This window comes from Hemiscyllium ocellatum, chromosome 3 (assembly GCF_020745735.1).
Source record: "Hemiscyllium ocellatum isolate sHemOce1 chromosome 3, sHemOce1.pat.X.cur, whole genome shotgun sequence".
NCBI classification, from domain to species: domain Eukaryota; kingdom Metazoa; phylum Chordata; class Chondrichthyes; order Orectolobiformes; family Hemiscylliidae; genus Hemiscyllium; species Hemiscyllium ocellatum.
In genome coordinates, this window is record NC_083403.1 from 101117629 (window position 1) to 101142454 (window position 24826).

Here is a 24826-nt window from a genome sequence, read left to right on the forward strand (position 1 = left end):
GTCTATTCTTGATGAGTGACGTGAAGGAAGGTGCCATCAGTAGTGCTATCAAGCAGCACCTGCTCAGCAACAATCTGCTCAGTGATGCTCAGTTTGGGTTCTGCCAGGGCCACTCAGCTCCTGACCTCATTACAGTCTTGGTTCAAACATGAACAAAAGAGCTGAATTCCAGAGGGAAGGTGAGAGTGATAGTCCTTGACATCAAGCCTGCATTTGAGCAAGTAAGGAGGCAAGAAGCCTAGCAAAATTGGAATCAATGGGTGTCAGGGCCAAACTTTCCATTGGTTTGAGTCATATCTGGCAAATAGGAAGTTGGATTTGGTTGTTGGATGTCAGTCATTATCAGTTCCAGGATATCTCTGCAGGTGTTCCTCATCACCACGTCCTCGGCCCAACCATCTTCAGCTACTTCATTAGTGATTACAAGGTCAGAAGTGGGGATGTTTGCTGAAGATTGCACAATGTTCAACACCATTCACAACTCCTCAGATACTGAAGCAGTCCATATTCAAATGCAGCAAGATCTAGACAGTATCCAAGCTTGGGCTGAGAAATGGCAAGTAATATTTGCGCTTCACAAATACCAGGCAATGACCATCACCAGTGAGAGACAATCTATCCATCGCCCCTTGACATTCAAAAGTGATGTCATCACTGAATCCCCCACCATCAACATCCTGAGGGTTACCATTGAACAGAAACCCAATTGGAGTCACCACATAAACATAGTGACTACAAGAGCAGGTCAGTTTACTGTGGCAAGTAAGTCACCTGCTGACAACCTCCTCTACTTCCCCATCCCTGAAGATTCTGTTCACTATCTACCAGGCACAAGTCAGGAGTGAGATAGAATACGCCCTACTTGCCTGGATGGGTACAGCTCCAACAACCATCAAGAGGCTTGACACTACGCAAGACAGAGCAGTCTGCTTGATAGTCACCATATCAGCAAACATCCACTCCCTCCACCACTGATGATCAGTAACAGTAGTGTGTACTATCTCCAAGATGTACTGCAGAAATTCACCAAAGATCATTAGACAGCACCTTCAAAACCCATGACCACTTGCATTGAGAAGGACAAGGGCAACAGAAACGTTGGAAAACCACATACAAATTCGTCTCCAAGCCATTCGTCGTCCTGTCTTGTAAAATACATCACCTTTCCTTCTATGTCACTGGGCCAAAATCCTGGAATTCCCTTCCAAACAGGAATTGTGGGTCAACCTACAGTATATGGACTGCAGCAGTTCAAGAAGCAGTTCACCACCAGAGCAATTAGGGATAGGCAATAAATGCTGGCCAGCCAGCGATGCCCTCATTCCACGAGTGAACTAAAAACAAAAGTTGGGTTTAATTGTTTGTATAAACTATCTAATCATGCAACTGGAACATTTTAATGTTTATATAAGGGAGCAATTAAAATGTTTTGTTGAGCTTGCTTACTTTATTTGGCAATCCAGCTGTTTCCTTCATTGTGAAATTATAAATTCAAATACTTCTCGATCTTAAGTATTTAAGGAATTTTTTAAATGACCTGTTAACCTGCTCCGTCTAGAATTTGTTTGTATTTTTGATAGTATCACAAACCAGTTGTTCCTTGTTCAAGTCTTTCTAGGGTATTTGTGCTGATGGGATTTTATTTTTATTCTTGAGAAGGAAGGGAAAGGTGCTAATTTGTGGAATTTCCATGAAACTTGGCCAAAATGATCTCACGGAGATTTTATTTCAAAGATAAAATTTGCTTAAGATATGCTTCCCTTACAGCTGAAAGAGTTTGCCAACTTTGATTTTGATGTTTGGCGAAAGAGATACATGCGATGGATGAACCACAAGAAGTCCAGAGTAATGGATTTCTTCAGGCGCATTGACAAAGATCAGGACGGGAAGATCACAAGACAAGAGTTTATTGATGGAATCCTCTCTTCAAGTGAGTGTTTACAAATCCATTATAATGACTATGGAAAGATGAATATTTCCGAAGGAACTGAGAATCATACTCCAGTTCAATTACAAATTTATTTCCCGAGTACATTTAAAGTGTCCTTACATTTAAAGTGTTCTTTTCCATACCATTTTTCTTCAACGCTGGCAATATATTCCAAACCGTGGCAATCGTTTGACTGAAGAGAACAAATTGTGCTGCTGATCTTATCTCAGTGGCCATTAGTTAATAACCTCATCATTCAATGGAAGTAGTTTTTTTTTTCTTGCTTACCTTATTCATAACTCCTGAAGTGTTGAATGTATCATCCAAGCAACTGCAGATAGAATCTCTTTCAGTGCTGAAAGAGGCCATTTGGCCCATCGAGTCCTCATTGACACTTTGAAAAACATTCTACTCAGACCCACCCTAAACCCTATGTAAGTGGTTTGCCATGGTTAACCCCTCTAACCTGCATGTCGCTGGATTTTACAGGGCAATGTTTTGCATAGCCAAACCACTTGAATGTCTTTGGACTGCGGGAGGAAATCCATGCAGATATGGGAAGAACATGAAAATTCCACGCAGTCAGCCGAGGATGGAAATGAACCCCTAAGCCATGATGCTCTACTCAAAATCTATAACCAAAATGGAATAGGAATTATTTCTAATGAAGTATATACAGTTGAAATATAGTTTTGTCCTTTCTCTCCATCAATGCGAGCTGATCAGCTGAATATTTCCAACATATTCACTTATTCTGTCATACCTTGAATGTTTTTGTTAATCCCCTCTCTGTTGTGACACATTCTAGTTTATCATTACCTCAATAATCTTTACAGAGTAAAACTTGCATGAAAATTTGTTTTGCTTTTTCTAATCTACTTATTGCTGTTCTCCAGAGAGGTAAATTTAACAACCAACCTGATTTCCCTTCACTCGACACAGTCACACATATAGCTCACTTACAGGAAACACATAAATGATTATACCTAATATCTAGAAGCAGCTGCCTGATACACTTGGAAGTGAGTGTGCCTGTGTATATTTGCTTTTACTTTGCTCAGAGATACTGACATATCCTTACTGCACCTGTACCACTTTGAGGGAGATCTGCCTGCTCACCACAGATTGGGAATTGAACTTCATAACCTTCTAGCTCCATTGAGCTCTGTATGTGCTAACCATTGAGATTCTTGGGTTTTACTAGTCTTGAACTGGTAGTAGGTTAATAATTAATGGAAAAGTATCTATTGTGCTGGCACATAGTAATTTAGTTACGTTCACAGGTTGAACTCAGGAGAAGAACATTGTGACAATATTCAACTAAAAGGACTGTGTATATTGTATTGTTCTGTAGAGTTTCCCACCAGTCGTCTGGAGATGAGTGCAGTGGCAGATATATTTGATCGAGATGGCGATGGCTACATTGATTATTATGAGTTTGTGGCAGCCCTTCATCCAAACAAAGATGCTTACAAGCCTCTTACTGATGCAGACAAAATTGAGGATGAGGTAAACTATCATTACGCATTGAATGTAAGCTTTGAATTCTGGGACTTAGGAACTTCTGACAGTCAATCCACTTCTGATTTTTAAAGGAACCCATCGGAAAATATTTGTTTAAATTTATGACAGATTTGATTTTACTTCCAGTGATTATTTAAGTGATTAAATGTTTTCAGTCTCAAATTGCTTTCACTGTCGCATTTGTGCTTTATTGTAGGTGACACGGCAAGTAGCAAAATGTAAATGCGCAAAGCGGTTTCAGGTGGAACAGATTGGGGAGAACAAGTACAGGGTGAGTGTTGCAATCTTTACTATGCCTCAGGCTGAGACGAAGTGATAATGTCTGCGACTTTGAAACTATAAGCTTTGGCTTTTAGGGTTGCTAAAGACTAAAGTAGAGACTGAAGTTAACTGCGGTTAATAAATAACCAACATTCTTCCAACTAAAACAACATTATTCCAATCTTAAGTTGTACTGTATATGGCAAGCACATCTGAATGTCAAAGTTGCAGAAGGAATGACTAAACCCAGACTTTATGAACTGATAGCAGTTAGCAATCAGCTTTAATCTGGAAATAATCTAAACACAGATTTGACCTAAGTGCCAGTTGCTACAAATTTGGATGGTTATGAAACTACATTTGAAGAAACGGTGGATATAAATCAAAGCAATGAAATGTTGCTGACGTCTTGGAATTTCTGCCTATAAATATGTAATATTAATTCTTGCAACATTTTTGTCAAGAAAGATTTCAGCTTTTATTGAGTATATGCCACCATCTTTTATAAATAGTGCAGTGGTTAGAAGCAAATGGCCAGGTATACCATGTCACAGGTGATCTGGTACCTTTGGAATGTTATCCCAGTAAGAACTAATACTTTCAGAGCAAGAGAGAATGGATCCTGTATTTATTGATCTTTTCAAATTGACAAGTCACCTTTCCTTGTAGCATTAAATAATTAACTACTTGCAGCAATACAACAGAGCTTTACAAGTAAAATTGAACTTGGAAAAGCTGTTGAAGAATATTATGAAGCAAGGAAGTTCACAACACTGCAGTGATGACTGCAGAAGCAACAATTGTGGAAGAGGCCATTTGGCCCGTAATATATCTGCCAGCTCTTCAAAGGAGCTTTCAGTTAGTTCCATGCCCCTATTCTACCCCATAACGTTGCAAATGTTATTTTTTTTAAGTATCTGTCCAATTCCCTTGTGACAGATCCTATTGAATCTGCTTCCAACATACTTGCAGGTAGTGCATTCTAAACCACCTGAACTCAAATTCTGTTCACGTCCTTCCTGATTTCTTTGTGTCCTCTGGTTACTGACATTCCTGCCTTATTTCTCTTTATTGATTAAAGTTTTGCACAGGGACCTTCCTCGAGGTGGCGTGAGAAGTGGTGAGTAGGGGAATGGAGTGAGTTGGTCTTGGAGAGATACTCACAACCCCCACCCCACCTAACTGAACATACACACACACCAAAGACCTTCCTTGTCTCTGCTGAATCCCTCAAGGAATAGGCTTTGAATGATACACTTTAGAATGCAGAAGGTGCCAGCTTCTGATTCAGTGGAAACCTCTAGAGACTCAGGTGATCAGTGTTGAGGTTTATGATGGGACAAGATATTCACCCTTGATCTCACGCCAGCTTTTGAGCTGACTGGCAGCGATTGGTTGAGTATTTTGCTGTTGGGAGCATTGTGGTAGTCACCATCTAACATATCTGCTCACATACTTAGGACAATTATGAAAAATGCACTATTTGTATTGATTCAAAATTGAGAATTTCTTTTAAACTTTGATGGAATAAGGACTTTGTTAACTGGGGCAGCATTGATTGCCCATGCCCAGTTGCTCGTTTGGGTAGTATATAGTAAGGTAATCAACATGGAACAAGAAAAGTCAGGTTATGGATGCATCTGCAGTTTCATCCTATTTCAGATTTCTAGCATTTCTGTATAATTCCACTTAAATTGCTAATCTTACAAATATCCTACCTCTTGGCATATATGACCTTTATTCCTACTCAGTTTCCAATCTCCCACATAATTTCTAGCTCAAATAACTGAGGGAATGAGCAGTTTTCACCGGCAGTTGCTATATGATCTCTGTGTGGGGTGTTCCTGTAACTACAATTTTTTAAAATTTGACTTTAAAATGTTTTGGCAGTCTGTGAATCCATTGAGTCAAGGAAAATAGTTGTTCCTATCTATAAATTAACATTGGTGACAATTAAAGAGTCCATTAAATAAACGTCTTATCTGTTGCTATGTACTTGTAATTGACACGTGCCAAGTGATTGTGAGATCAGAAATTAGTTTAGCTGCACTGCAAACAACTCAGCTGACCCTCCCTTAAGATGTAGCATAGACACATGTCCACCCTGTCTTGAATCTTAGTATTCTGGTCATTTGACAATGCCTATACAATTTAAAACTTCGAGATGCACTGGCATTTTATTAATAGATTTGTTAACAATCTCCTTAAAAATTTCCTACTTTCTACTTTGAAAGTAAACTTTTTTGCAGCATTCATTAACAGAGATGGATGTGAACGTCACATGTCATTTCTTGACTACTAAATTCCCTTTATCATTACCTCAAATCATCACCTCTTCATTGCTCCCATTCCTCAGTTCTCCTTACAATCTTACACAAAGTTTTCTGTTCTAATTAAATCCATTTGTAAATTCATTCCGTGAAGTCAATAATGTAAATCATTTTGAATGAATTCAAAATTTTGTTTTTTGGATTCAAAGGTGTAGTGGTAATGTCACTGAACTAGTAACCCAGCATCCCATGTTAATGTTCTGGGGGCATGAGTTTGTATTCTAATACAGCAGATGGTAAAACTTGAATTCAATAAAAACAAATCTAGAATTAAAAACTAACCAGTGATAACCATGTATATGTAGTAGTTTCCTGATGAAGGGCTTTTGCCCGAAATATCAATTTCGCTGCTCCTTGGATGCTGCCTGAACTGCTGTACTCTTCCAGCACCACTAATCCAGATATTTGTAGTAGTTGACTGCTGTTGTCTGATGGACTGTTTTTAAAAATCCCACCTGGATCATTATTGCCCTTTAGGAAGGGAAATCTGCCATCCTTACCTGGTCTGACCTACATGTGACTCCAGACTCCAGCAATGTGGTTAACCCTTCACTGCCTACTGAGTAATTAGGGATGGGCAGAAAGTTGGCCAGCAGCACCTGTATACCATAATCATTCCAAAAAGATATTTAGTCTCGAAAGATCTTAGCCTCTAAACTAATTAAAAATTAGTTAGCTTTAACCTTAAATGAAATGAATAGGGCCAGGCTAGTTTTTTTTTAGCATTCTCCCTTGATTTCAACTGTGAAAATTTTCCAGTGTACAGTGCTAATTTATAAAGCTAAAGCAAATTGTTTACTGTAAGTTATGCTGTAACTTCACAGCAGATCAGTCATAAACATACTGAATGGCAGGACAGGCTCAAAGGGCTGGATAGCTGACTCCTGCTTCCAGTTGTTTCTAAGCCCACACACCTTTTGAAAGCTATGCCAAGCTACTGCATTTCAATTTGTTGCAGATTTTCTTCAGTTTTATTTCTTCATCCCATTTGCGTTTTTGTGTGTTTATCTGGTACAGTCAGAAACAGGATTTGTCTGTCTGTCCTCAACAAAAACTAATTATAATTTTCCAAACATTTTAGGGTTGAATGAGCTTTTATTTGCAACGTATTGAATAGTCACAACACAGACGAGACCAGTCAGCCCATCATGTCTATGACAACTATCGAACAAAAACAACCTGCTTCATGCCATTTCCTTACCACTTTCCTGTCACCCTGAAATGTTTTCCTTTTCAGATTGTGATCCAGTTCTCCTTTGGTAATGTGTAGAGACAGGTTGAATCGTGACTGTCAGGCATGGCATTCTAGATCTTAACCACCAGCTATGTGAAACTGTTTTCCTCACTATCACCATTGTTTCTTTAGCTAAAATCTCTGCCCTCTTATTTTCATTCCTTCCATCAATAGTTCCCACCTGCCCGGTCTATTCATGATTTAAATTTCTTTCAAACTTCCTTTTAAACTTTTCTTCTCCAAAAAGAACCATCCCAGTTTCTCCACTCTTGCTATGTGGCTGAAGTTCCACATACCTAGAACTATTCTCGTAAATCTTTTCTGCACTCTTCCTAATGCCTTCACTACATCTCTAAGGTTTAGAGCCCAGAACTGGACCAAGCCTTTAGTTGAGATGGAACCTGCACCTTATACAGGTTATAATAAGTTCCTTGCTTTTGTATACCATGATCCCACATGCTTCATTAGCGACTTTCAACCTGATGCTGATCTGTGTAAACAGAAACAGAGTTAAAAGTTCCAAGTGATTTTCAATATTCACAATATTTATGTCTCTTTTTAATGTAACATACATGCATTGTTTGTTTTTTTTCCTATATTAAGTACTATGTCACTAATCATATTTGAAAATCTCTCAATTTCAGGGAAAAATATTGGAACTTTAACAGATGTTCATAAATATTCAAGCTACATTGCATGTGTCATTTTCTATCATTATCTTATACACATAGTGTACAATTGTACAGATTGTGGAGTTGGGCTGTGTGAGTGGGGCTATCCGAAAAAGAATAGTCTTGCAGCCCCTTTGTATGCTTGGCACTTTTCACACAATAGTCGAGTGTGTGGTGCTGGAAAAGCACAGCAGGTCAGGCAGCGTCCGAGGAGCAGGAGAATCGAAGTTTCGGGCATAAGCCCTTCATGAACTCCAGCATTTGGAGTCCACACTTTCTACTATTTTTCCCACAATATATTGATGTAAAAAGGAATTTGCCTAAACTGTTGTTAATGCATATTTGCATTAAAATTTCACTGCAAGGATACAGGTGCAATAAGCTAGGAATGTCAATTGCCAGTGTGAGCAATGACTATAGGTAATTGCTAGAGCCTATTAATACCCTTGATTGCTACAATAAACCAAATGTGGCTTCCAAATAGGAATAAATACAACTACATCAAGTAGTCCTCCATCCAGCTATTGACTGGAGGATAGTGTTTGAGTGCGCTGTCACTATCCGATTTTGAAAATTATGATGTGTTTGTGCTATCATTTTATGAGCCCTCAACATTTTAACTTAACAATTTACCCAGGTAGGTGCAGCCTGGACTGTCTTATGGTACTATTGCTTCTCAATACCAACAAAGTTAACTAAAATTTTGTCAGACTGTACCTCGTTGTTGAGGAACATATGTAAAAGACAGATCTGTATTGTAAAATTTCAAAGGGGTAGCAATAGCAAATAAATGAATCACTGTTGATTGTTTTCGAAAAGTATTTGAGTAAATTGATGGCTTTGGTAAAGTGCATCAATGTGTGTGGCCCTATGCCATGGAAGTGAGGGACTGTTCAATTTCAAGTCTGTGCTGAGACAGTCTCACTCTAGGCAATTGGCTTTGTCATTCCTGAGTCAGGAAGGCAAGTTGATAAATCATGTGGGGTTGCAGCTCCTGATAACTATCCAGTGACTTATACTGGGAGTGTACTGTGTGAATGTCCAGTGAGGATGAGATGCAACGACAATACCTTGCATGATATTGAAAGCACAGTGTTAAAAAACGTAACAGTTATTCTCCAGCTTCACACAAAATGAATCACTTGAATGAGGGACTGGAGAGTTGTTAACATCTAATTGTAGCCCAAGTTGCATCATTAGTTCAGAAAAGAAGAAAGCAAGCAAAAACAAAATTATCAAAATACAAGAATCTCAACACACTCCTTAGCAGGTTTGTTTACTGGCCTTAGTTGTCTTGTATAAAAAATGGAAATTCCACTTTGAATTTTGTAATGAACATACAGTCATTTAAGAGCACTGTTATATTTCAAAACCAAAGCTGCTGTGACTAATTTTCTTTTTCTTCATATTCTCTTCCATGACTTAGTTCTTCCTGGGAAATCAGGTACAGAACAACATAAATGTCTGATGTGTTTTACCTGTTGTGCTGTGTGCTAAAAGCCAGTAACTGCTGCTTTGTGGCTTTCCGAGTATAAATGAGTTGGACCTGGAGAGGCTTTCCCGATCTATTTTCCAGTGGCTTATTTTGATAATTGCACAGTTGTTAGGGTATAAAAATGTCTCTGCTGCTGCTTCTCCTTCTAATTGTTCTTCATCCTTTCAAATTAGCTGTGCAAACTGATTGAAAGTTAAGCTTGCAACTGCAAAAATTAAATGCTTGTTGTAAAACAATGATTACGAATTGGAAGAGAAATTCATTGGCAACATTGTTTTTTGATTTCTCACTGTTAAAGTTAATCAGCTGCTAAGCTGTTTCTTGCTGCCCTTTTTGCAGTTTGGTGACTCGCAGCAATTGCGGCTAGTCCGTATCCTGCGCAGTACTGTCATGGTTCGTGTTGGAGGAGGCTGGATGGCACTTGATGAGTTTCTGGTGAAAAATGACCCCTGCAGAGGTAGGTTGTGAACTATATTTTGACTGGCTGTATCAATCACAACTTCAACACCATGAGCTCTTGTCATGTGCAGTAATACACCGCATGACATTTGTATGTTTGCCTGTTTGTTAGTGGACTTTTTAGCCACTTATTTAGTAAAAAAGCACTCTCAGGACAAATATAGCTTGGAACAGGCATCAATAGTGGATCAATGAGATATGTACTATTGCCCTCTTTGGGTGTATTTCTGAAGGTCTCACCACATGATCAGTTGTCTGCCATTGTCCTACCCCTCTGTCCTGCCGTTCATGCCAGAATCTATCCCATTTTTCTGCTCAAGTGTCGTGTAACAGCTTCTTAGCTACCTGATTGAAAGATTCATTATTAGAGTCATAGAGTCCCACAGCTTGGAAACAGCCCCTTTGGTCCAATTCATCCATTTCAATCAAGTTTCCTAAACTAAACTAGTCCCACTTGCCTGCGTTTGGCCCATATCCTTCTAAACTTTTGCTATCCATGTGCCTGTCCAAATATTTTTTTAAATATTGTAATTGTACCTGCATCTACCACTTTTTCTAGCAGTTCCTCAGTGTGAAAAAGCTGCCTTTCAGGTCCCTTATAAATCTCTCTCCTTTCATCCACTGGTTTGGAAACCTCCCCCCCCCCCCCCCCACCACCATAGAGAAAAGACCGTGGCTATTACCGTACCTATGTCCTCGTGACTTTATGACCCTCTATAAAGTCACCCCTCAACCTCCTATGCACCACTGAAAAAGCTCCTAGCCTATCCAGCTTCTTCTAATAACTCAAACCCTCCAATCCTGACATCCTTGCAAATCTTTTTTGAATGCTGTCCAATTTAATAATATCCTTCTTCTAGCAAGGATATCAGAACTATACATAGTACTCCAAACTTGACCTCACCAACGTCCTGAACCTCAATACGATGTTCCAATTCCTGTACTCAATGAACTGAGCAAGGAAGGCAAGCATGCCAAACGCTACCTTAACCATCCTGTCTACCTGTGACAGAACTTTCAAACAACTATGTACCTGAGCCTATAGATCTCTTTGTTTAACCACACTATCCAGGGCCCTCTGGATAACTGTGTAAGGACTGACCGTGTGGTCGCATTCATCCAAATTAAACTTCATCTGTTACTCCTCAGCCCATTTATCCAATTGCTCAAGATCCCTTTATAATCTCAGATCCTGTTGACAATTCCACTAATTTTGCTGTCGTATGCAGCATACCTCCTATATTCTCATCCAAATTGTTTATATAAATGACAAACAAAAGTGGACCCAGCAATGATCCCAGCAGAGCAACATTGATCAGTTAAACAACCTGTTTCCAATGTTTTTACAACTAATAAATGGAAGTGCTGAAAGAAAATGAAAACATTATGCACTTCCTCTTGAAGATTGTATAATATTTCTTTGAATATTTCTCATAATATTGAACTGGATATTAATCTTTAATTCTGGGAGATTGCAGACCAACCCTGGAGAGTTGGCAGCACTGCGTGTTCTTCAGGAACTAGAATTGACCTCAGCCATAATAAGCCACGGTGGGGAAAAATAATCAGTCAGATTGCTGATTCTTTATTGAAAACTAAGTGTAAGTGGAATGGATTAAGCTTACCCATATGTCCACTTTTATTAGCCAATTGATACCTCGGTCTGAATTCAGACTCAAAGCACGTCACTTGAGTCAAAGCTGCAAGTGTTACCTTGTCACCAAGAACTACCAACTTTACTGGTGTTTTGTTTGGAAGGGGAGGGAGAAGGAATGTAGAGAATGTAATGATTTTTAAGTAAATAACGTGGCAAAAATTTAAATTCTGTATCAGCAAAGATGGAGTTTTTTTAATATCTTGAGTATTCTGCAGTTGTTAGCTTATTTGTATGTAAGAAGCAGCTTAAATGATCTCATGGGTGTTGTTTGTCAATCCTTTGCTTGCTCCTGTTTCCTACTAAAGGTTTCTTCTCCATTTCCTTTGATGTGATGCAATCCCTTTATCCATTTTTTTCTAGTTCATCATCATGGGAGTAAAATGTTGCGTTCGGAATCAAACTCTTCAATTACCAGTCAGTCTCCTATAGGTTGGCAATCCTCTGTCTCTTTTCTTTCCACTGTGTGCTTTCCTATTCTGTATGGCTTAACCCACATGGCAGCTGACAGCAGGCTTTTCATGTTTTTTTTATAAAGAGAACTGTAATCCAATGCGCTTTTAGTTTTTTTAACCAAATACAGAATGATCGGCCATTTTGAAATGCATGTGAAGTTGCTTATATGACTTTTTTCTTTTACCCGCAGTAATACTCACTGCAAGTAAGTGGTCACCTTGTCTGATATTTAGCATCCTCCTAAGTGGAATGTACATATCTGTTCTGCCTGAAAGTGATGTGCTGTTTTGAGCTTCTGCACAAGTTTTTGGAGTTGGGTTTGCTTACATGGGTCCCTGGGCTTTCTTAAACTGACTGCATGATGTTAGTGGAGTTCAAACTCTTGCGTAGCTCACAGTATGAATCTGAACTGAAACATTTAATAAGATCAGAACTTTTCTTTTTATTTCCATTTAAGTTTTCTGAATTTTGCTGGGCTAATTCATGTCATGCTCCATACATACACAAGCCCAAATGTTGAGTGCTGCTGTTGCAAGTTCTGTTGCTGGTATGGATAGGCTATTAATTCAGATTTTAGTGTTGTTTCATCGTTTTGTTACCACCTTTTAGTCCTCCTGTACTCTTTTATTTTCTCTCCACACTTCACCTTGTTATTGCAAGTTTGGTGCTGGATCATGTCAACACCAGTGATTGGAATTTGAACTGTTGTTTTATTCCTCTCTGCAGCAAAGGGCAGAACAAATGTTGAACTGCGTGAAAAATTCATGCTTCCTGAAACTACCGGTCAGTCTGTGGCTGCCTTCCGATCACGGGGTCGTAGGTCACGGCCATCATCACGGGCCGCTTCGCCAAACAGGTCAACCTCCAGTGCCAGTCAGAGTGTTTCGGTTCCACCAGTTACTACAAGTACACCTCCTAAGGTAATGTTGAGCAGCACAATCACTTCCAGTTGTTTCCTGTGACCTGTGTATTTTGGCAAGCCAATTATTATAACCCAATGAAGCACTCAGTCTGTTGGCTTCTGTGTGTTGCTTAATTGCATTGTTACAGCAATCTCACTTTTAAGCTGCTATTTTGTTACCTTAATTACACTACCGTAGCGACCATAAAGCTTGAATCCAACTTCAGTTTTGTTGTTAGGAATTTATTGTGAAAAAATAGCAAGTGTGCATTTGCAATACCCCACTAATCGAAGAGAGCTAATTGCATGCTAGATATTGCAGATTGCTTACTAACTTGACTCACATTTAGACCCCTCAATTGAAGGGAGTCACAGAGTGGATCTTCATCATTGTATTTTTAAACTTTTACTCCTCCATATTTGCATTTCCTCCTCCATGACACTGTATTTATTCCTGATCATTTTATTTTATTGTCTTAATTTCCATTCATTTTCAATGTATCCTTGTTTCACACAGACATCCCAACATTTAATCCGCAATTATGATAAACCATGGTTGACAAACAGCAAAACATCAACTCCTTATAAGTCACCAGACTCCCCTGAACGCCGAATCCCATCTCCAGAGGTATAGTACGGTGAAGTACTCCCAGTCTAAAAGACAAGTGCTGGTAGTGGTCAATCAACTCTCTTTTGTATTGACCTTGAGTTTTGCTACCTGTCTTGGCAAGGGCTATGACAAAACGTTTGTTGCTTTGAAATTCTGAGAAGAATTTTGTGCTGTTTTTCAGGATTCCAAATGCATTTTAATTTCTCTCTCCTACGTAATAGTTTGTGATATGAAATTGAAACATTGGGGGATGATGCTAAATTTTAATACTTTTTGTGAACCCCACCCCCCCAAACCTCTACATTTTCTTTCAGAGAAATCAGTTTATGTAGCAACAGTGCATGCACAAAGGTGCAGTGACATCGGTTGGTACATGAAGACCTTTGCACTTCAGTAATAAATTCTTAAAGATTTATTGCTTGAAATAAACATTTTGATTGAATTGAAGTTAACCTTGTGATTAAAGCTCACTTATTGAGGAGAAAAAAAGCAAAATGATTGCAGGCAATAAAATATTCTTTTCAGGAGGTTGGAGAATTGACATCTTTGATCAGTTAGTGTACTTCAGTTTTATCCAAAATCAGTAATTTGCACAAATTTAGTATTATTGACAAGTTTGGTCTGAATTCCAAGGTCCAAGCTAAAGAATACTTAAAACTCTGAATCCTGAAAAAGAGGTTACTTCTGACTTAATCTGTAACACTAGAAACTAGTTGAGATTTTTCCACACTTTGAGGACATCCTTTATGCATCTTAACCTCTTAAGATCTAGTTTCATTTTATCTTCTAACCTTCCCTTTCTATAACACCCTCAATTTTTCCATAAACATTTATCCATTTTCATTCATTTCATCTTGTCTGAATCCATAAGGAATTATGTAATTGTGCAAATCTTCCCAAAGGTCTTTTTCCCTTTCTTAAAAGTTTCATGTGACTTCTTATGCATGGGTAGAGTGGTTTACTGTCAATGCAGTCCACGCTGCATCGTAATTCACTGCTAATATTCTGGCGAAGCTTCTGTGATTGTAGATTTTTTTTTAGGATTGATATTTTCCTTTCTGGAATCTGTTTAGTGATGCACCATGAAAGCTACAGAATACTATATTTCAGATACTGCAAGGTGGACAAGAAGGACCTTGACTTGATCAACCCTCATACTTCCTAAATAAACCCAAGAGAATACATACCTTTGCCCATTTATAAAATTTGACGCAGTTGTCCAGAGCTGTACCAGTACTTTCCACAATGTTGCTTTTGACCAAAGATGCCCATCCCCACCATGAAAATGTCAGGCTTATGAGTATTTGTATTTGAAGTAAAAGCGTGAATCCTGAGTATGTGGGCCAGCTGGGGCCCCAGGCTCAGTCTGTACAACGTTAGCAAATGATATGGTCTATAAATATGTTCTAGTCACAAGATTGGGAAGGGAAAGCGTAAACGTCAAGATTTTCTGTTGTAAACTGCAGAAGCACAAAACAGAAAATGCTGAAAATACGCCACAGGTTAGTTGGTTTTGGGAGACTTTGACTCACACTGAAGCTGTTAACTTGTGCGCATTCTTCAAAACAGAGTTCAGAAGAAAGGTTTACACTTATAAGACGTTCTCGATTCAGATGCCAGTACACTAGTTGTGTGCTTTCCAGCACTTTGTTCCTTGTTTTGATATCCACATTAACAATTTTCAGATTTTTTAGTTCTAAGTCGCAGGTTAGATTCAAATATAATTACGCTGTTTCAAATTCAAATTACCCTGAATGAGTCATAGAATCATAGAGATGTACAGCATGGAAACAGACCCTTCGGTCCAACTCGTCCATGCCGACCAGATATCCAAACCCAATCTAGTCCCACCTGCCAGCACCCGGCCCATATCCCTCCAAACACTTCCTATTCATACACCCATCCAAATGCCTTTTAAATGTTGCAGTTGTACCAGCCTCCACCATTTCCTCTGGCAGTTCATTCCATACATGTACCACCCTCCGTGCGAAAACGTTGCCCCTTAGGTCTCTTTTATATCTTTCCCCTCTCACCCTCAATCTATGCCCTCTAGTTCTGGACTCCCCAACCCCAGGAAAAAGACTTTGTCTATTTATCCCAGCCATGCCCCTCATAATTTTATGCACCTCTATAAGGTCATCCCTCAGCCTCCAATGCTCCAGGGAAAACAGCCCCAGCCTGTTCAGCCTCTCCTAATAGCCCAAATCTTCCAACCCTAGCAACATCCTTGCAAATCTTTTCTGAACCCTTTCAAGTTTCACAACATCTTTCTGATAACAAGGAGGCCAGAATTGCACTCAATATTCCAACAGTGGCCTAACCAGTGACCTGTACATCTCCAAACTCCTGTCCTCAATACTCAGACCAATAAAGGAAAACATACCAAATGCCTTCTTCACGATCCTATGCTTAAATCGGGACAGTAATTCATGCAAATAATCTTTCAGATTATATAGTTTCTGTCAATAAACAACTTTCTTCATGAATAGATTCCTATATTGTTACACCAGTTCCGAGTTTGTGTTGGTTGCCATTTGTTTAATGGCACAAGAACAGAACAGAGCTCTGTTGAGTAGACTGTAACCAAGAGTTGTCATAAAACAATTGGCTACCTTCCATCAAGAACTTGTTTGGGTGCATTTGAGGGATATTCTCTCAAAAGGCAAAGTAGGATAAACAAATCCAGAAATCCCTGGATGACAATGGAGATAAAAATTACATTAAACAAGAAATAGTTTGCCTACGACAGGTTTCAGAAAAAGAAGTACAATTAAGAAACAGGTTGATTATAGAAGCTTCAGAAGGCAGTGAGAAGCAAAGAGAGATTATGAAAAAAGACTGGTCGCTAAGATAAAGGGAAATCCTAAAGTCTTCTGTAAACACATCACCAGTACTAAGAGTAGGACCAAATAGAGATCAAAAATGGGTTTACACATAAAAGCAAGAATATGGCTGAATTGTTAAGTGAATACTTTGCACCTGTACTTGCTCCCGAGCTATCATCACTAATGCAATCTCAGTCACAAGAAGAGTTGAAAATTGCTCAGGAGAAAACATTGAAAGTGCTGTCAGTTGAAAAGGCACTGGGGCCAGATGAGTTGCTTCAAAGGGTATCGAAGGAGGTGAAAGTGGAAATTGCACAGGCAATAATATTTCGTTCTTGCCTAGATTTAGGGATAATGCTAGAAGACAGGACAATGGCAAACCTTGCACCCTTCTTCAAAAAAGGTTGTAAAGCTCAGTCTAGCAATTACAGGCCAGACAATTTAACTCTGGTAGTGTAGAAACATCTAGAAACAATAACTTGTAATAGAATTAATAGTTACACAGAAAAATATGGGTAAATTCAGAAATGTCAGTATGGAATTTTTAAGCAAAAACATATCTAACTAATTTGCTGGAATTTTTGAAAAATAAAGAGAGAAGGCAAAGCTGTTGAAGAAGTTTCCATGGACCTTCAAAGGCATTTGATGTCATGCCACACACTGAATTGTGAGCAACACGATAGATCATGAAATAAAAGGCATAATAGCAATGAGGGACACAAATTATCTGACTGATTGGAAATAGATAGTGATGGTTTTTTGGGGTGAAGGTTGGTTTATATTGGAATTCCCCAGGAGTTAATATTGGGACCCTTGTTTTTATTCTTACAAATAATCTAGATCTTGATGTGCAGGAGACAATTTCGAAATTAATGGATGACAGAAAACTTGGGAGAATTGTAAGCTCTGTAAGAAGTATAGAACTTCAAAAAGACATTGACAAGTTGGTAGAGTTGGCAGATAATAGCAGATGAGATTCAATCTGGAGAATTGTGAGGTAATACACTTTGGTACAAAGAACATGGATAGCTAAAGGGTGTGCTGGATTAGAGAGATATCGGTGTATATGTGCATAAGTCATTCACGGTGACAGGTAGAGAGAGCTGTTCTAAAAAAAACATATAATGTTTTAGGCCTTGAGCAAAATCATGAGGAGTCTGGGTCGAATAGGCAGTTTTACCCCTCATGAAAGCACCAAGAACCAGAGGGCAAAGATTTAGTATTTTGCACAAGACGCAGAATGCAAAGTGAAAAGAGAGTTTTTCACACAACTGATTGGGTGTTGGAATACTCTATCTGGAAGTGTGGTGGAGGCAGGTTCAGTAGAGGCATTCAGGGAGGGCCTTAGATGATTTTTTAAAAATAGAAATGAGATGCAGGATTATGGGTAAAAGGTAGGGGTGTGGCACTGCAGTACTGAGTGTACTGAATTATGCTGATGTATTGGGTTGAATGGCCTCCTTCTGCTACATAGCAATTCTATGATTCTGTTTAATGTCATTTAGCAGCTGGTAGTTGAGCTGTCTTCCCACAGTTACTTCTGCAGTTTTCAAATGTACATTGCATAAAGGAATGCATGGTACCAGAGGACTGATAGCACAAGGGGAACTGCACCCTGGTAAGATAAAGAACAGAACTGTAAATATTAGTTATTGGGGAGATAAAGTAAAAGTCAAATTGAAATGTACTAAAACTTAAATTTCTGGATCCATATCAAAATGCAAACAGAAAATGCAGTGTTGGCATGTGACATACTGGCAATAACAGAAGCATGACTTCAAAGTGGAGAGGGCTGAGTGGTTAACATTTCGAGATATAACTTATTCTAAAAGTTGGGGAAGGAAAAATGGGACATGGGCTGGCAGTATTCCTTTGTGAAGACATTGTAGTGTTAAATTTACAGGATGACCTTAAACACAAGGTCAGAATCCTTTTGGTTGGAATTGATGAGTGAAAAGAGAATGAAAGGAATAGTTGGGAATATTCAATAGGTACCCTAATTGTGAGAGATATTGAGCAGCAAATCTGCAGGGAAACTACAGAGAGGTAAGGAAATATAGCGTAGTCAGATTGGAGGACTTTAATTGCACAAATATCGATTGGATATCAGGAATTTTCCTTGACTAGTGCACCCTTGGCACAAACGGGAGACATTGCTGGATATTGATGGGTAATCAAGGTGGAGAGAGTGGGCCAAAGGCCAAATTTTCATAACCAAGGCAAGACAAGTCAGGAACTTGTCTGACAGTACAGCTGCCTCATCTCCTCATTTTACGACATGCAGTGCCCTCTTTGGCGAACTGACAACAGGAGTTAGAGCCTGCACTGCTGTCCGCATCCCATGAATGAATAATATCAAATAAGCAGTCTGTTAATTTAGAGACAGTGGAGCAATCAAAGGATGAGATGTGATGAAGCAGAGTGCTGTTAGAGTACATGCAAAAACTAGCATGACACTGTTAGTGAAGGGCAGTGTATAAATGAGAAATAGGAAGGACAACATAGATCCTTGGGAGGAGATATGATAAGCAATTGGAACAGGCTGTTCATCTCCTCGAGCTTGCTCTGCCATTCAATAGGATCTTGGCTGATCCGACATTCCTCAAGTCGACTTGCCTGCCTTTTCCCCATAATCTTGATTCCCCTACTGATAAAGAATATATTTATAGAGTCATAGAGATGTACAGCATTGGACAGACCCTTCGGTCTAACCTGTCCATGCCGACCAGATATCCCGACCCAATCTAGTCCCACCTGCCAGCACCTGGCCCATATCCCTCCAAACCCTTCCTATTCATATACCCATCCAAATGCCTCCTAAATGTTGCAAATGTATCAGCCTCCATCACATCCTCTGGCAGTTCATTTCATACACGTACCATCATCTGCATGATAATGTCGCCCCTTAGGTCTCTTTTATATCTTTCCCCTCTCACCTTAAACCTATGCCCTCTAGTTCTGGACTCCCCGACTCCAGGAAAAAGACTTTGTCCATTTATCCTATCCATACCCCTCATAATTTTGTAAACCTCTATAAGATCACCCCCCAGCCTCCGACACTCCAGGGAAAACAGCCCCAGCCTGTTCAGCCTCTCCCTGTAGCTCAGATCCTCCAACCCTGGCAACATCCTTGAAAATCTTTTTTTGAACCCTTTCAAGTTTCACAACATCTTTCCGATAGGAAGGAGACCAGAATTGCATGTAATATTCCAACAGTGGCCTAACCAATGTCCGCAACATGACCTTCCAACTCCTGTAATCAATACTCTGACCAATAAAGGAAAGCAAACCAAACATCTTATTCACTATCCTATCTACCTGCGACTCCACTTTCAAGGATCTATGAATCTGCACTCCAAGGTCTCTTTGTTCAGCAAAACTCCCCAGGACCTCACAATTAAGTGTATAAGTCCTGCTAAGATTTGCTTTCCCAACACCTTGCATTTATCTGAATTAAACTCCATCTGCCAATTCTCAGCTCATCGGCCCATCTGGTCCAGATCCTGTTGTAGTCTGAGGAAACCCTCTTCACTGTCCACTACACCTCCAATTTTGGTGTCATCTGCAAACTTACTAACTGTACCTCTTATGCTCGCATCCAAATCATTTATGTAAATGACAAAAAGTAGAGGATCCAGCACCGATCCTTGTGGCACTCCACTGGTCACAGGCCTCCAGTCTGAAAAGCAACCCTCCACCACCACCCTCTGTCTTCCAGCATTGAGCCAGTTCTGTATCCAAATGGCTAGTTCTCCCTGTATTCCATGAGATCTTACCTTGCTAATCAGTCTCCTATGGGGAACCTTGTCGAATGCCTTACTGAAGTCCATATAGATCACATCTACTGCTCTACCCTCCTCAATCTTCTTTGTTACTTCTTCAAAAAACTCAATCAAGTTTGTGAGACATGATTTCCCACGCACAAAGCCATGTTGACTATCCCTAATCAGGGATTAGTGGTGCTGGAAGAGCACAGCAGTTCAGGCAGCATCCAAACAGCAGCGAAATCAACGTTTCGGGCAAAAGCCCTTCAGTTTTCTTGATGAAGGGCTTTTGCCCAAAATGTCGATTTCGCTGCTTCTTGGATGCTGCCTGAACTGCTGTGCTCTTCCAGCACCACTAATCCAGAATCTGGTTTCCAGCATCTGCAGTCATTGTTTTTATCCCTAATCAGTCCTTACCTTTCCAAATACATGTACATCCTGTCCCTCAGGATTCCCTCCAACTTGCCCACCACTGAGACATGATTTCCCACACACAAAGCCATGTTGACTATCCCTAATCAGTCCTTGCCTTTCCAAATACATGTACATCCTGTCCCTCAGGATTCCCTCCAACTAGCCCACCACTAAGGTCTATAGTTCCCTGGCTTGTCTTTACCGCCCTTCTTAAAGAGTGGCACCACGTTTGCCAACCTCCAGTCTTCCGGCACCTCCCCTGTGACTATCGATGATACAAATATCTCAGCAAGAGACCCAGCAATCACTTCTCTAGCTTCCCACAGAGTTCTTGGGTACACCTGATCAGGTCCTGGGGATTTAACCGTTTCAAGACCTCCAGCACTTCCTCCTCTGTAATCTGGACATTTTGCAAGATGTCACCATCTATTTCCCTACAGACTTTATCTTCCATATCCTTTTCCACAGTAAATACTGATGCAAAATATTCATTTAGTATCTCCCCCATTTTCTGTGGCTCCACACAAAGGTCGCCTTGCTGATCTTTGAGGGGCCCTATTCCCTACCTAGTTACCCTTTTGTCCTTAATATATTTGTTAAAACTCTTCAGATTCTCCTTAATTCTATTTGCCAAAGCTATCTCATGTCCCCGTTTTGCCCTTCTGATTTCTCACTTAAGTATACTTCTACTTCCTTTATACTCTTCTAAGGATTCACTCGATCTATCCTGTCTATACCTGTCATATGATTCCTTATTATTCCCTGTACCTACCAGCCTTCCCTTTCACCCTTACAAAATATACCTTCTCTGAATTCTTGTTATCTCATTTCTGAAGGCTTCCCATTTTCCAGCCATCCCTTTACCTGCCTCCAATCAGCTTTCGAACATTCTTGCCTAATACCGTCAAATTGGCCTTTCTCCAATTTAGAACTTCAACTTTTAGATCTGGTCTATCTTTTTCCATCACTATTTTAAAACAAATAGAATTATGGTCACTGGCCCCAAAGTGCTCCCCCACTGACACCTCAGTCACCTGCCCTGCCTTATTTCTCAAGAGTAGGTCAAGTTTTGTACCTTCTCTAGTAGAAACATCTACATACTGAATCAGAAAATTGTCTTGTACACACTTAAGAAATTCCTCTCCATCTAAACCTTTAAAACTTGGCAGCCCCAGTCGATGTTTGGAAAGTTAAAATCCCCTCCCATAACTACCCTATTATTTTTACAGATAACTGAGATCTCCTTACAAGTTTGTTTCTCAATTTCCCTCTGACTATTAGGGGGTCTATAATACAATCCCAACAAGGTGATCATCTCTTTCTTATTTCTCAGTTCCACCCAAATAACTTCCCTGGATGTATTTCTGGGAATATCCTCCCTCAGCACAGCTGTAATGCCCTCCCTTATCAAAAATGCCACTCCCCCTCCTCTCTTGCCTCCCTTTCTATCCTTCCTGTAGCATTTGTATCCTGGAACATTAAGCTGCTAGTCCTGCCCATCCCTAAGCCATGTTTCTGTAATTGCTATGATATCCCAGTCCTATGTTCCTAACCATGCCCTGAGTTCATCTGCCTTCCCTGTTAGGCCCCTTGCATTGAAATAAATGCAGTTTAATTTATTAGTCCTATCTTTTCCCTGCCAGCCCTGTTTGAGTCACTTCTGTTCTCAGCTGCACCTGTCTCAGATCGATCAATTTCCTCACTATCTCTCTGGGTCCCACCCCTCCACCTTACTAGTTTAAATCCTCTCAAGCAGTTCTAGCAAATTTCCCTGCCAGTATATTAGTCCCCTTCCAATTTAGGTGCAATCCGTCCTTCTTGTACAGGTCACTTCTACCCCAAAAGAGATTCCAATGATCCAAGAATGTGAATCCTTCTCCCATACACCAGCTCCTCAGCCATACATCCATCTGCTCTATCCTCCTATTCCTGCCCTCACTAGCTCGTAGCACTGGGGGTAATTCAGATATTACTACACTTGAGGACCTCCTTTTTAAATTTCTGCCTAACTCTCTGTAATCTCTCTTCAGAATCTCAACCTTTTCCCTTCCTATGGCTTTGGTTCCAATGTGGACAATGACCTCCTCCTGGCCCCGCTCCCACGTGAGAACATTCTGCACCCTCTCTGAGACATCCTTGATCCTGGCACCAGGGAAACAACACATCATTCTGCTTTTTCTCTGCTGGCCACAGAAACGTCTGTCTGTACCTCTGACTACAGAATCCCCTAACACAATTGATCTCTTGGAAGCTGACGTAACCCTCGTTGCGTTAGAGCCAGTCTCAATACCAGAAACTTGGCTGTTTGTGCTACGTTCCCCTGAGAATCCATCACCCCCTACATTTTCCAAAACAGCATACCTGTTTGAAATGGGTATATCCGCAAAAGACTCCTGCCCCAGGTGCCAACCTCTCTTACCCTTTCTGGAGTTAACCCATCTCTGTGACTGTATCTGAGACTTCCCCCCTTCCTATAACTGTCATCCATCACATACTGTTGCTGTGGCAAATTCCTCATCGCTTCTATCTGTCTCTCCAACTGATCCACTCGATCCGATAAGATTCGTATCCAACAGCATTTATGGCAGATATAATCCGCAGTAACCCTTAAACTCTCTTTAAACTCCCACAAATGACAAGAAGTACACATCACTGCAAAGGCCATTTTTGCTCCTTCACAATCTACAAACCCAGAAAATAGTATCATCTTATTCCTCTACAAACACTGCCCCAGGTTAAATCAATAGCTATGGCTTATATTTTAAGTTTAATCAAGAGGCTTATATTTTAAGTTTAATCAAGAGATTTATCTCCAAGAACATATAATCAAGAAAGAACCCACTGTACTCACTAATATAGCCTTTCTCTTGTACAGACTTAAAACAACAATTAACTTATCTGATTCTGTGCTGTGAACTTCGCCCAACAGTTCCTCCAAGATTAGTTATGAATTTTACTGTTTGCTAATTTTCCCAGATGCACTCCGATGTCCAGCGATACACGAATTCAAACAGCAAAGGCAGTAACTGTGCAGCTTCTCTCTTTCTCTCCCTCTCTCCCCTGCACTATCCTCACCATGTACTTCCTTTGTCTGCTCTTCTCCCTTTTACAATGGCTGTTGTTTTGATTTTTTTTCCCAAAGTTCCAAAACAATGCAACAGCATATAAAACAGTAATTGCCGCTCCTGGAATTCGAGGAAATCACCTCCAGCACCTACAATTCCTCAGCCGTAAATGTATACAAAAACTCTGGCCTCCCAGCTGTCTATAGCAACGAGTTCTAAAGACCCTCAACCCTCTGAGAGAAGAAATTCCTCCTCACCTCTGTCTTTGTTCTGAGACTATGCCCTTGGTTCTAGACTCTCCCATGAGGAGAAATATTTACACTGTCAAACCCCTGAAGAATCCTGTATGTCTCAATGAGATCACCTCTCATTCTTCTAAACTCCATTGAATAGAGTCCCAACCTGTTTAGCCTTTGCTCATAAGACAATCCCTCCAAGAATTATCTTAGTGAACCTTCTCTGAACTGCTTACAATGAAACTATCTTACCTTAAATAAAGGGATCAAAGCAGTTCACAGGACTCCAGATGTGGTCTCATTAGCAACTTGTTCAATTACAGTAAGACTTCCCTACTCTTACAGTCCAATCCAATTGAAATAACGGCCAACATTTCATTAGCCCTTCCGATTACCTGCTCCATTTGTGAGCTAGCTTTCTGTGTTTCGCGGACAAGTATCCCAGGGCCTTTTGCGTTGCAGCTTTCTGTAACTGTTCTCCATTTAAGTAATACTTCTGTTCTCCCTTCCAAAAGGAAAACTTCATATTTTCCCATAATGTACTCCATTTGCCAACTTTTTGTCCACTTGCTTAACCTTCTGTTTATCATTTTTCATATCCCCTTCGCAAGTTGCCTTTGAACCTATATTGTCTCATTGTAATTGTCATATTTTGTATCATTTGTTGTAATTTTCCAAAAATCCTTGAATTCTGGAGAATTACAGGAGAAATGGAAAGCTCCCTATGTGGCACCCCTATTCCAAAAGGAAGGAAGCATAAAATGGGTAACAATAGGCTGACTTAGCCTAACAATGATTGTTAGAAAAATATTGGAATCAATTATTAAGGAAATTGAAGTAGCATATTTGGAAATTGGGACACCGCAACCAATGGTTGAGGAACAAGAGGAAAATTGTTGCAAGTGGTTCTCTGACTCGATATGATTAGGTAGATAAGAATGGAACCATGTGAGAGTAATCCCATCCAACTTGGACATTGGACATATGGTGAAGGAGG

General features: G+C 39.9%; 1 protein-coding gene across 12 annotated transcripts in view; it reads left to right on the plus strand.

Moving 5' to 3' along the window:
* The window catches only part of dst (dystonin), a 624072-nt gene that overhangs the window by 593641 nt on the left and 5605 nt on the right, over positions 1–24826 (plus strand). For 6 of the 12 annotated variants that reach the window (XM_060852081.1, XM_060852155.1, XM_060852145.1 and 3 more), the window contains 9 exons: positions 1768–1930; positions 3285–3439; positions 3651–3725; positions 9377–9394; positions 9785–9902; positions 11922–11990; positions 12205–12219; positions 12741–12934; positions 13433–13543. In XM_060852081.1, the coding sequence (XP_060708064.1) occupies positions 1768–1930; positions 3285–3439; positions 3651–3725; positions 9377–9394; positions 9785–9902; positions 11922–11990; positions 12205–12219; positions 12741–12934; positions 13433–13543 (918 nt within the window). The remainder of the gene's footprint in view (positions 1–1767; positions 1931–3284; positions 3440–3650; positions 3726–9376; positions 9395–9784; positions 9903–11921; positions 11991–12204; positions 12220–12740; positions 12935–13432; positions 13544–24826) is intronic. The other 6 variants (XM_060852129.1, XM_060852093.1, XM_060852102.1 and 3 more) reach the window with 6 other exon arrangements.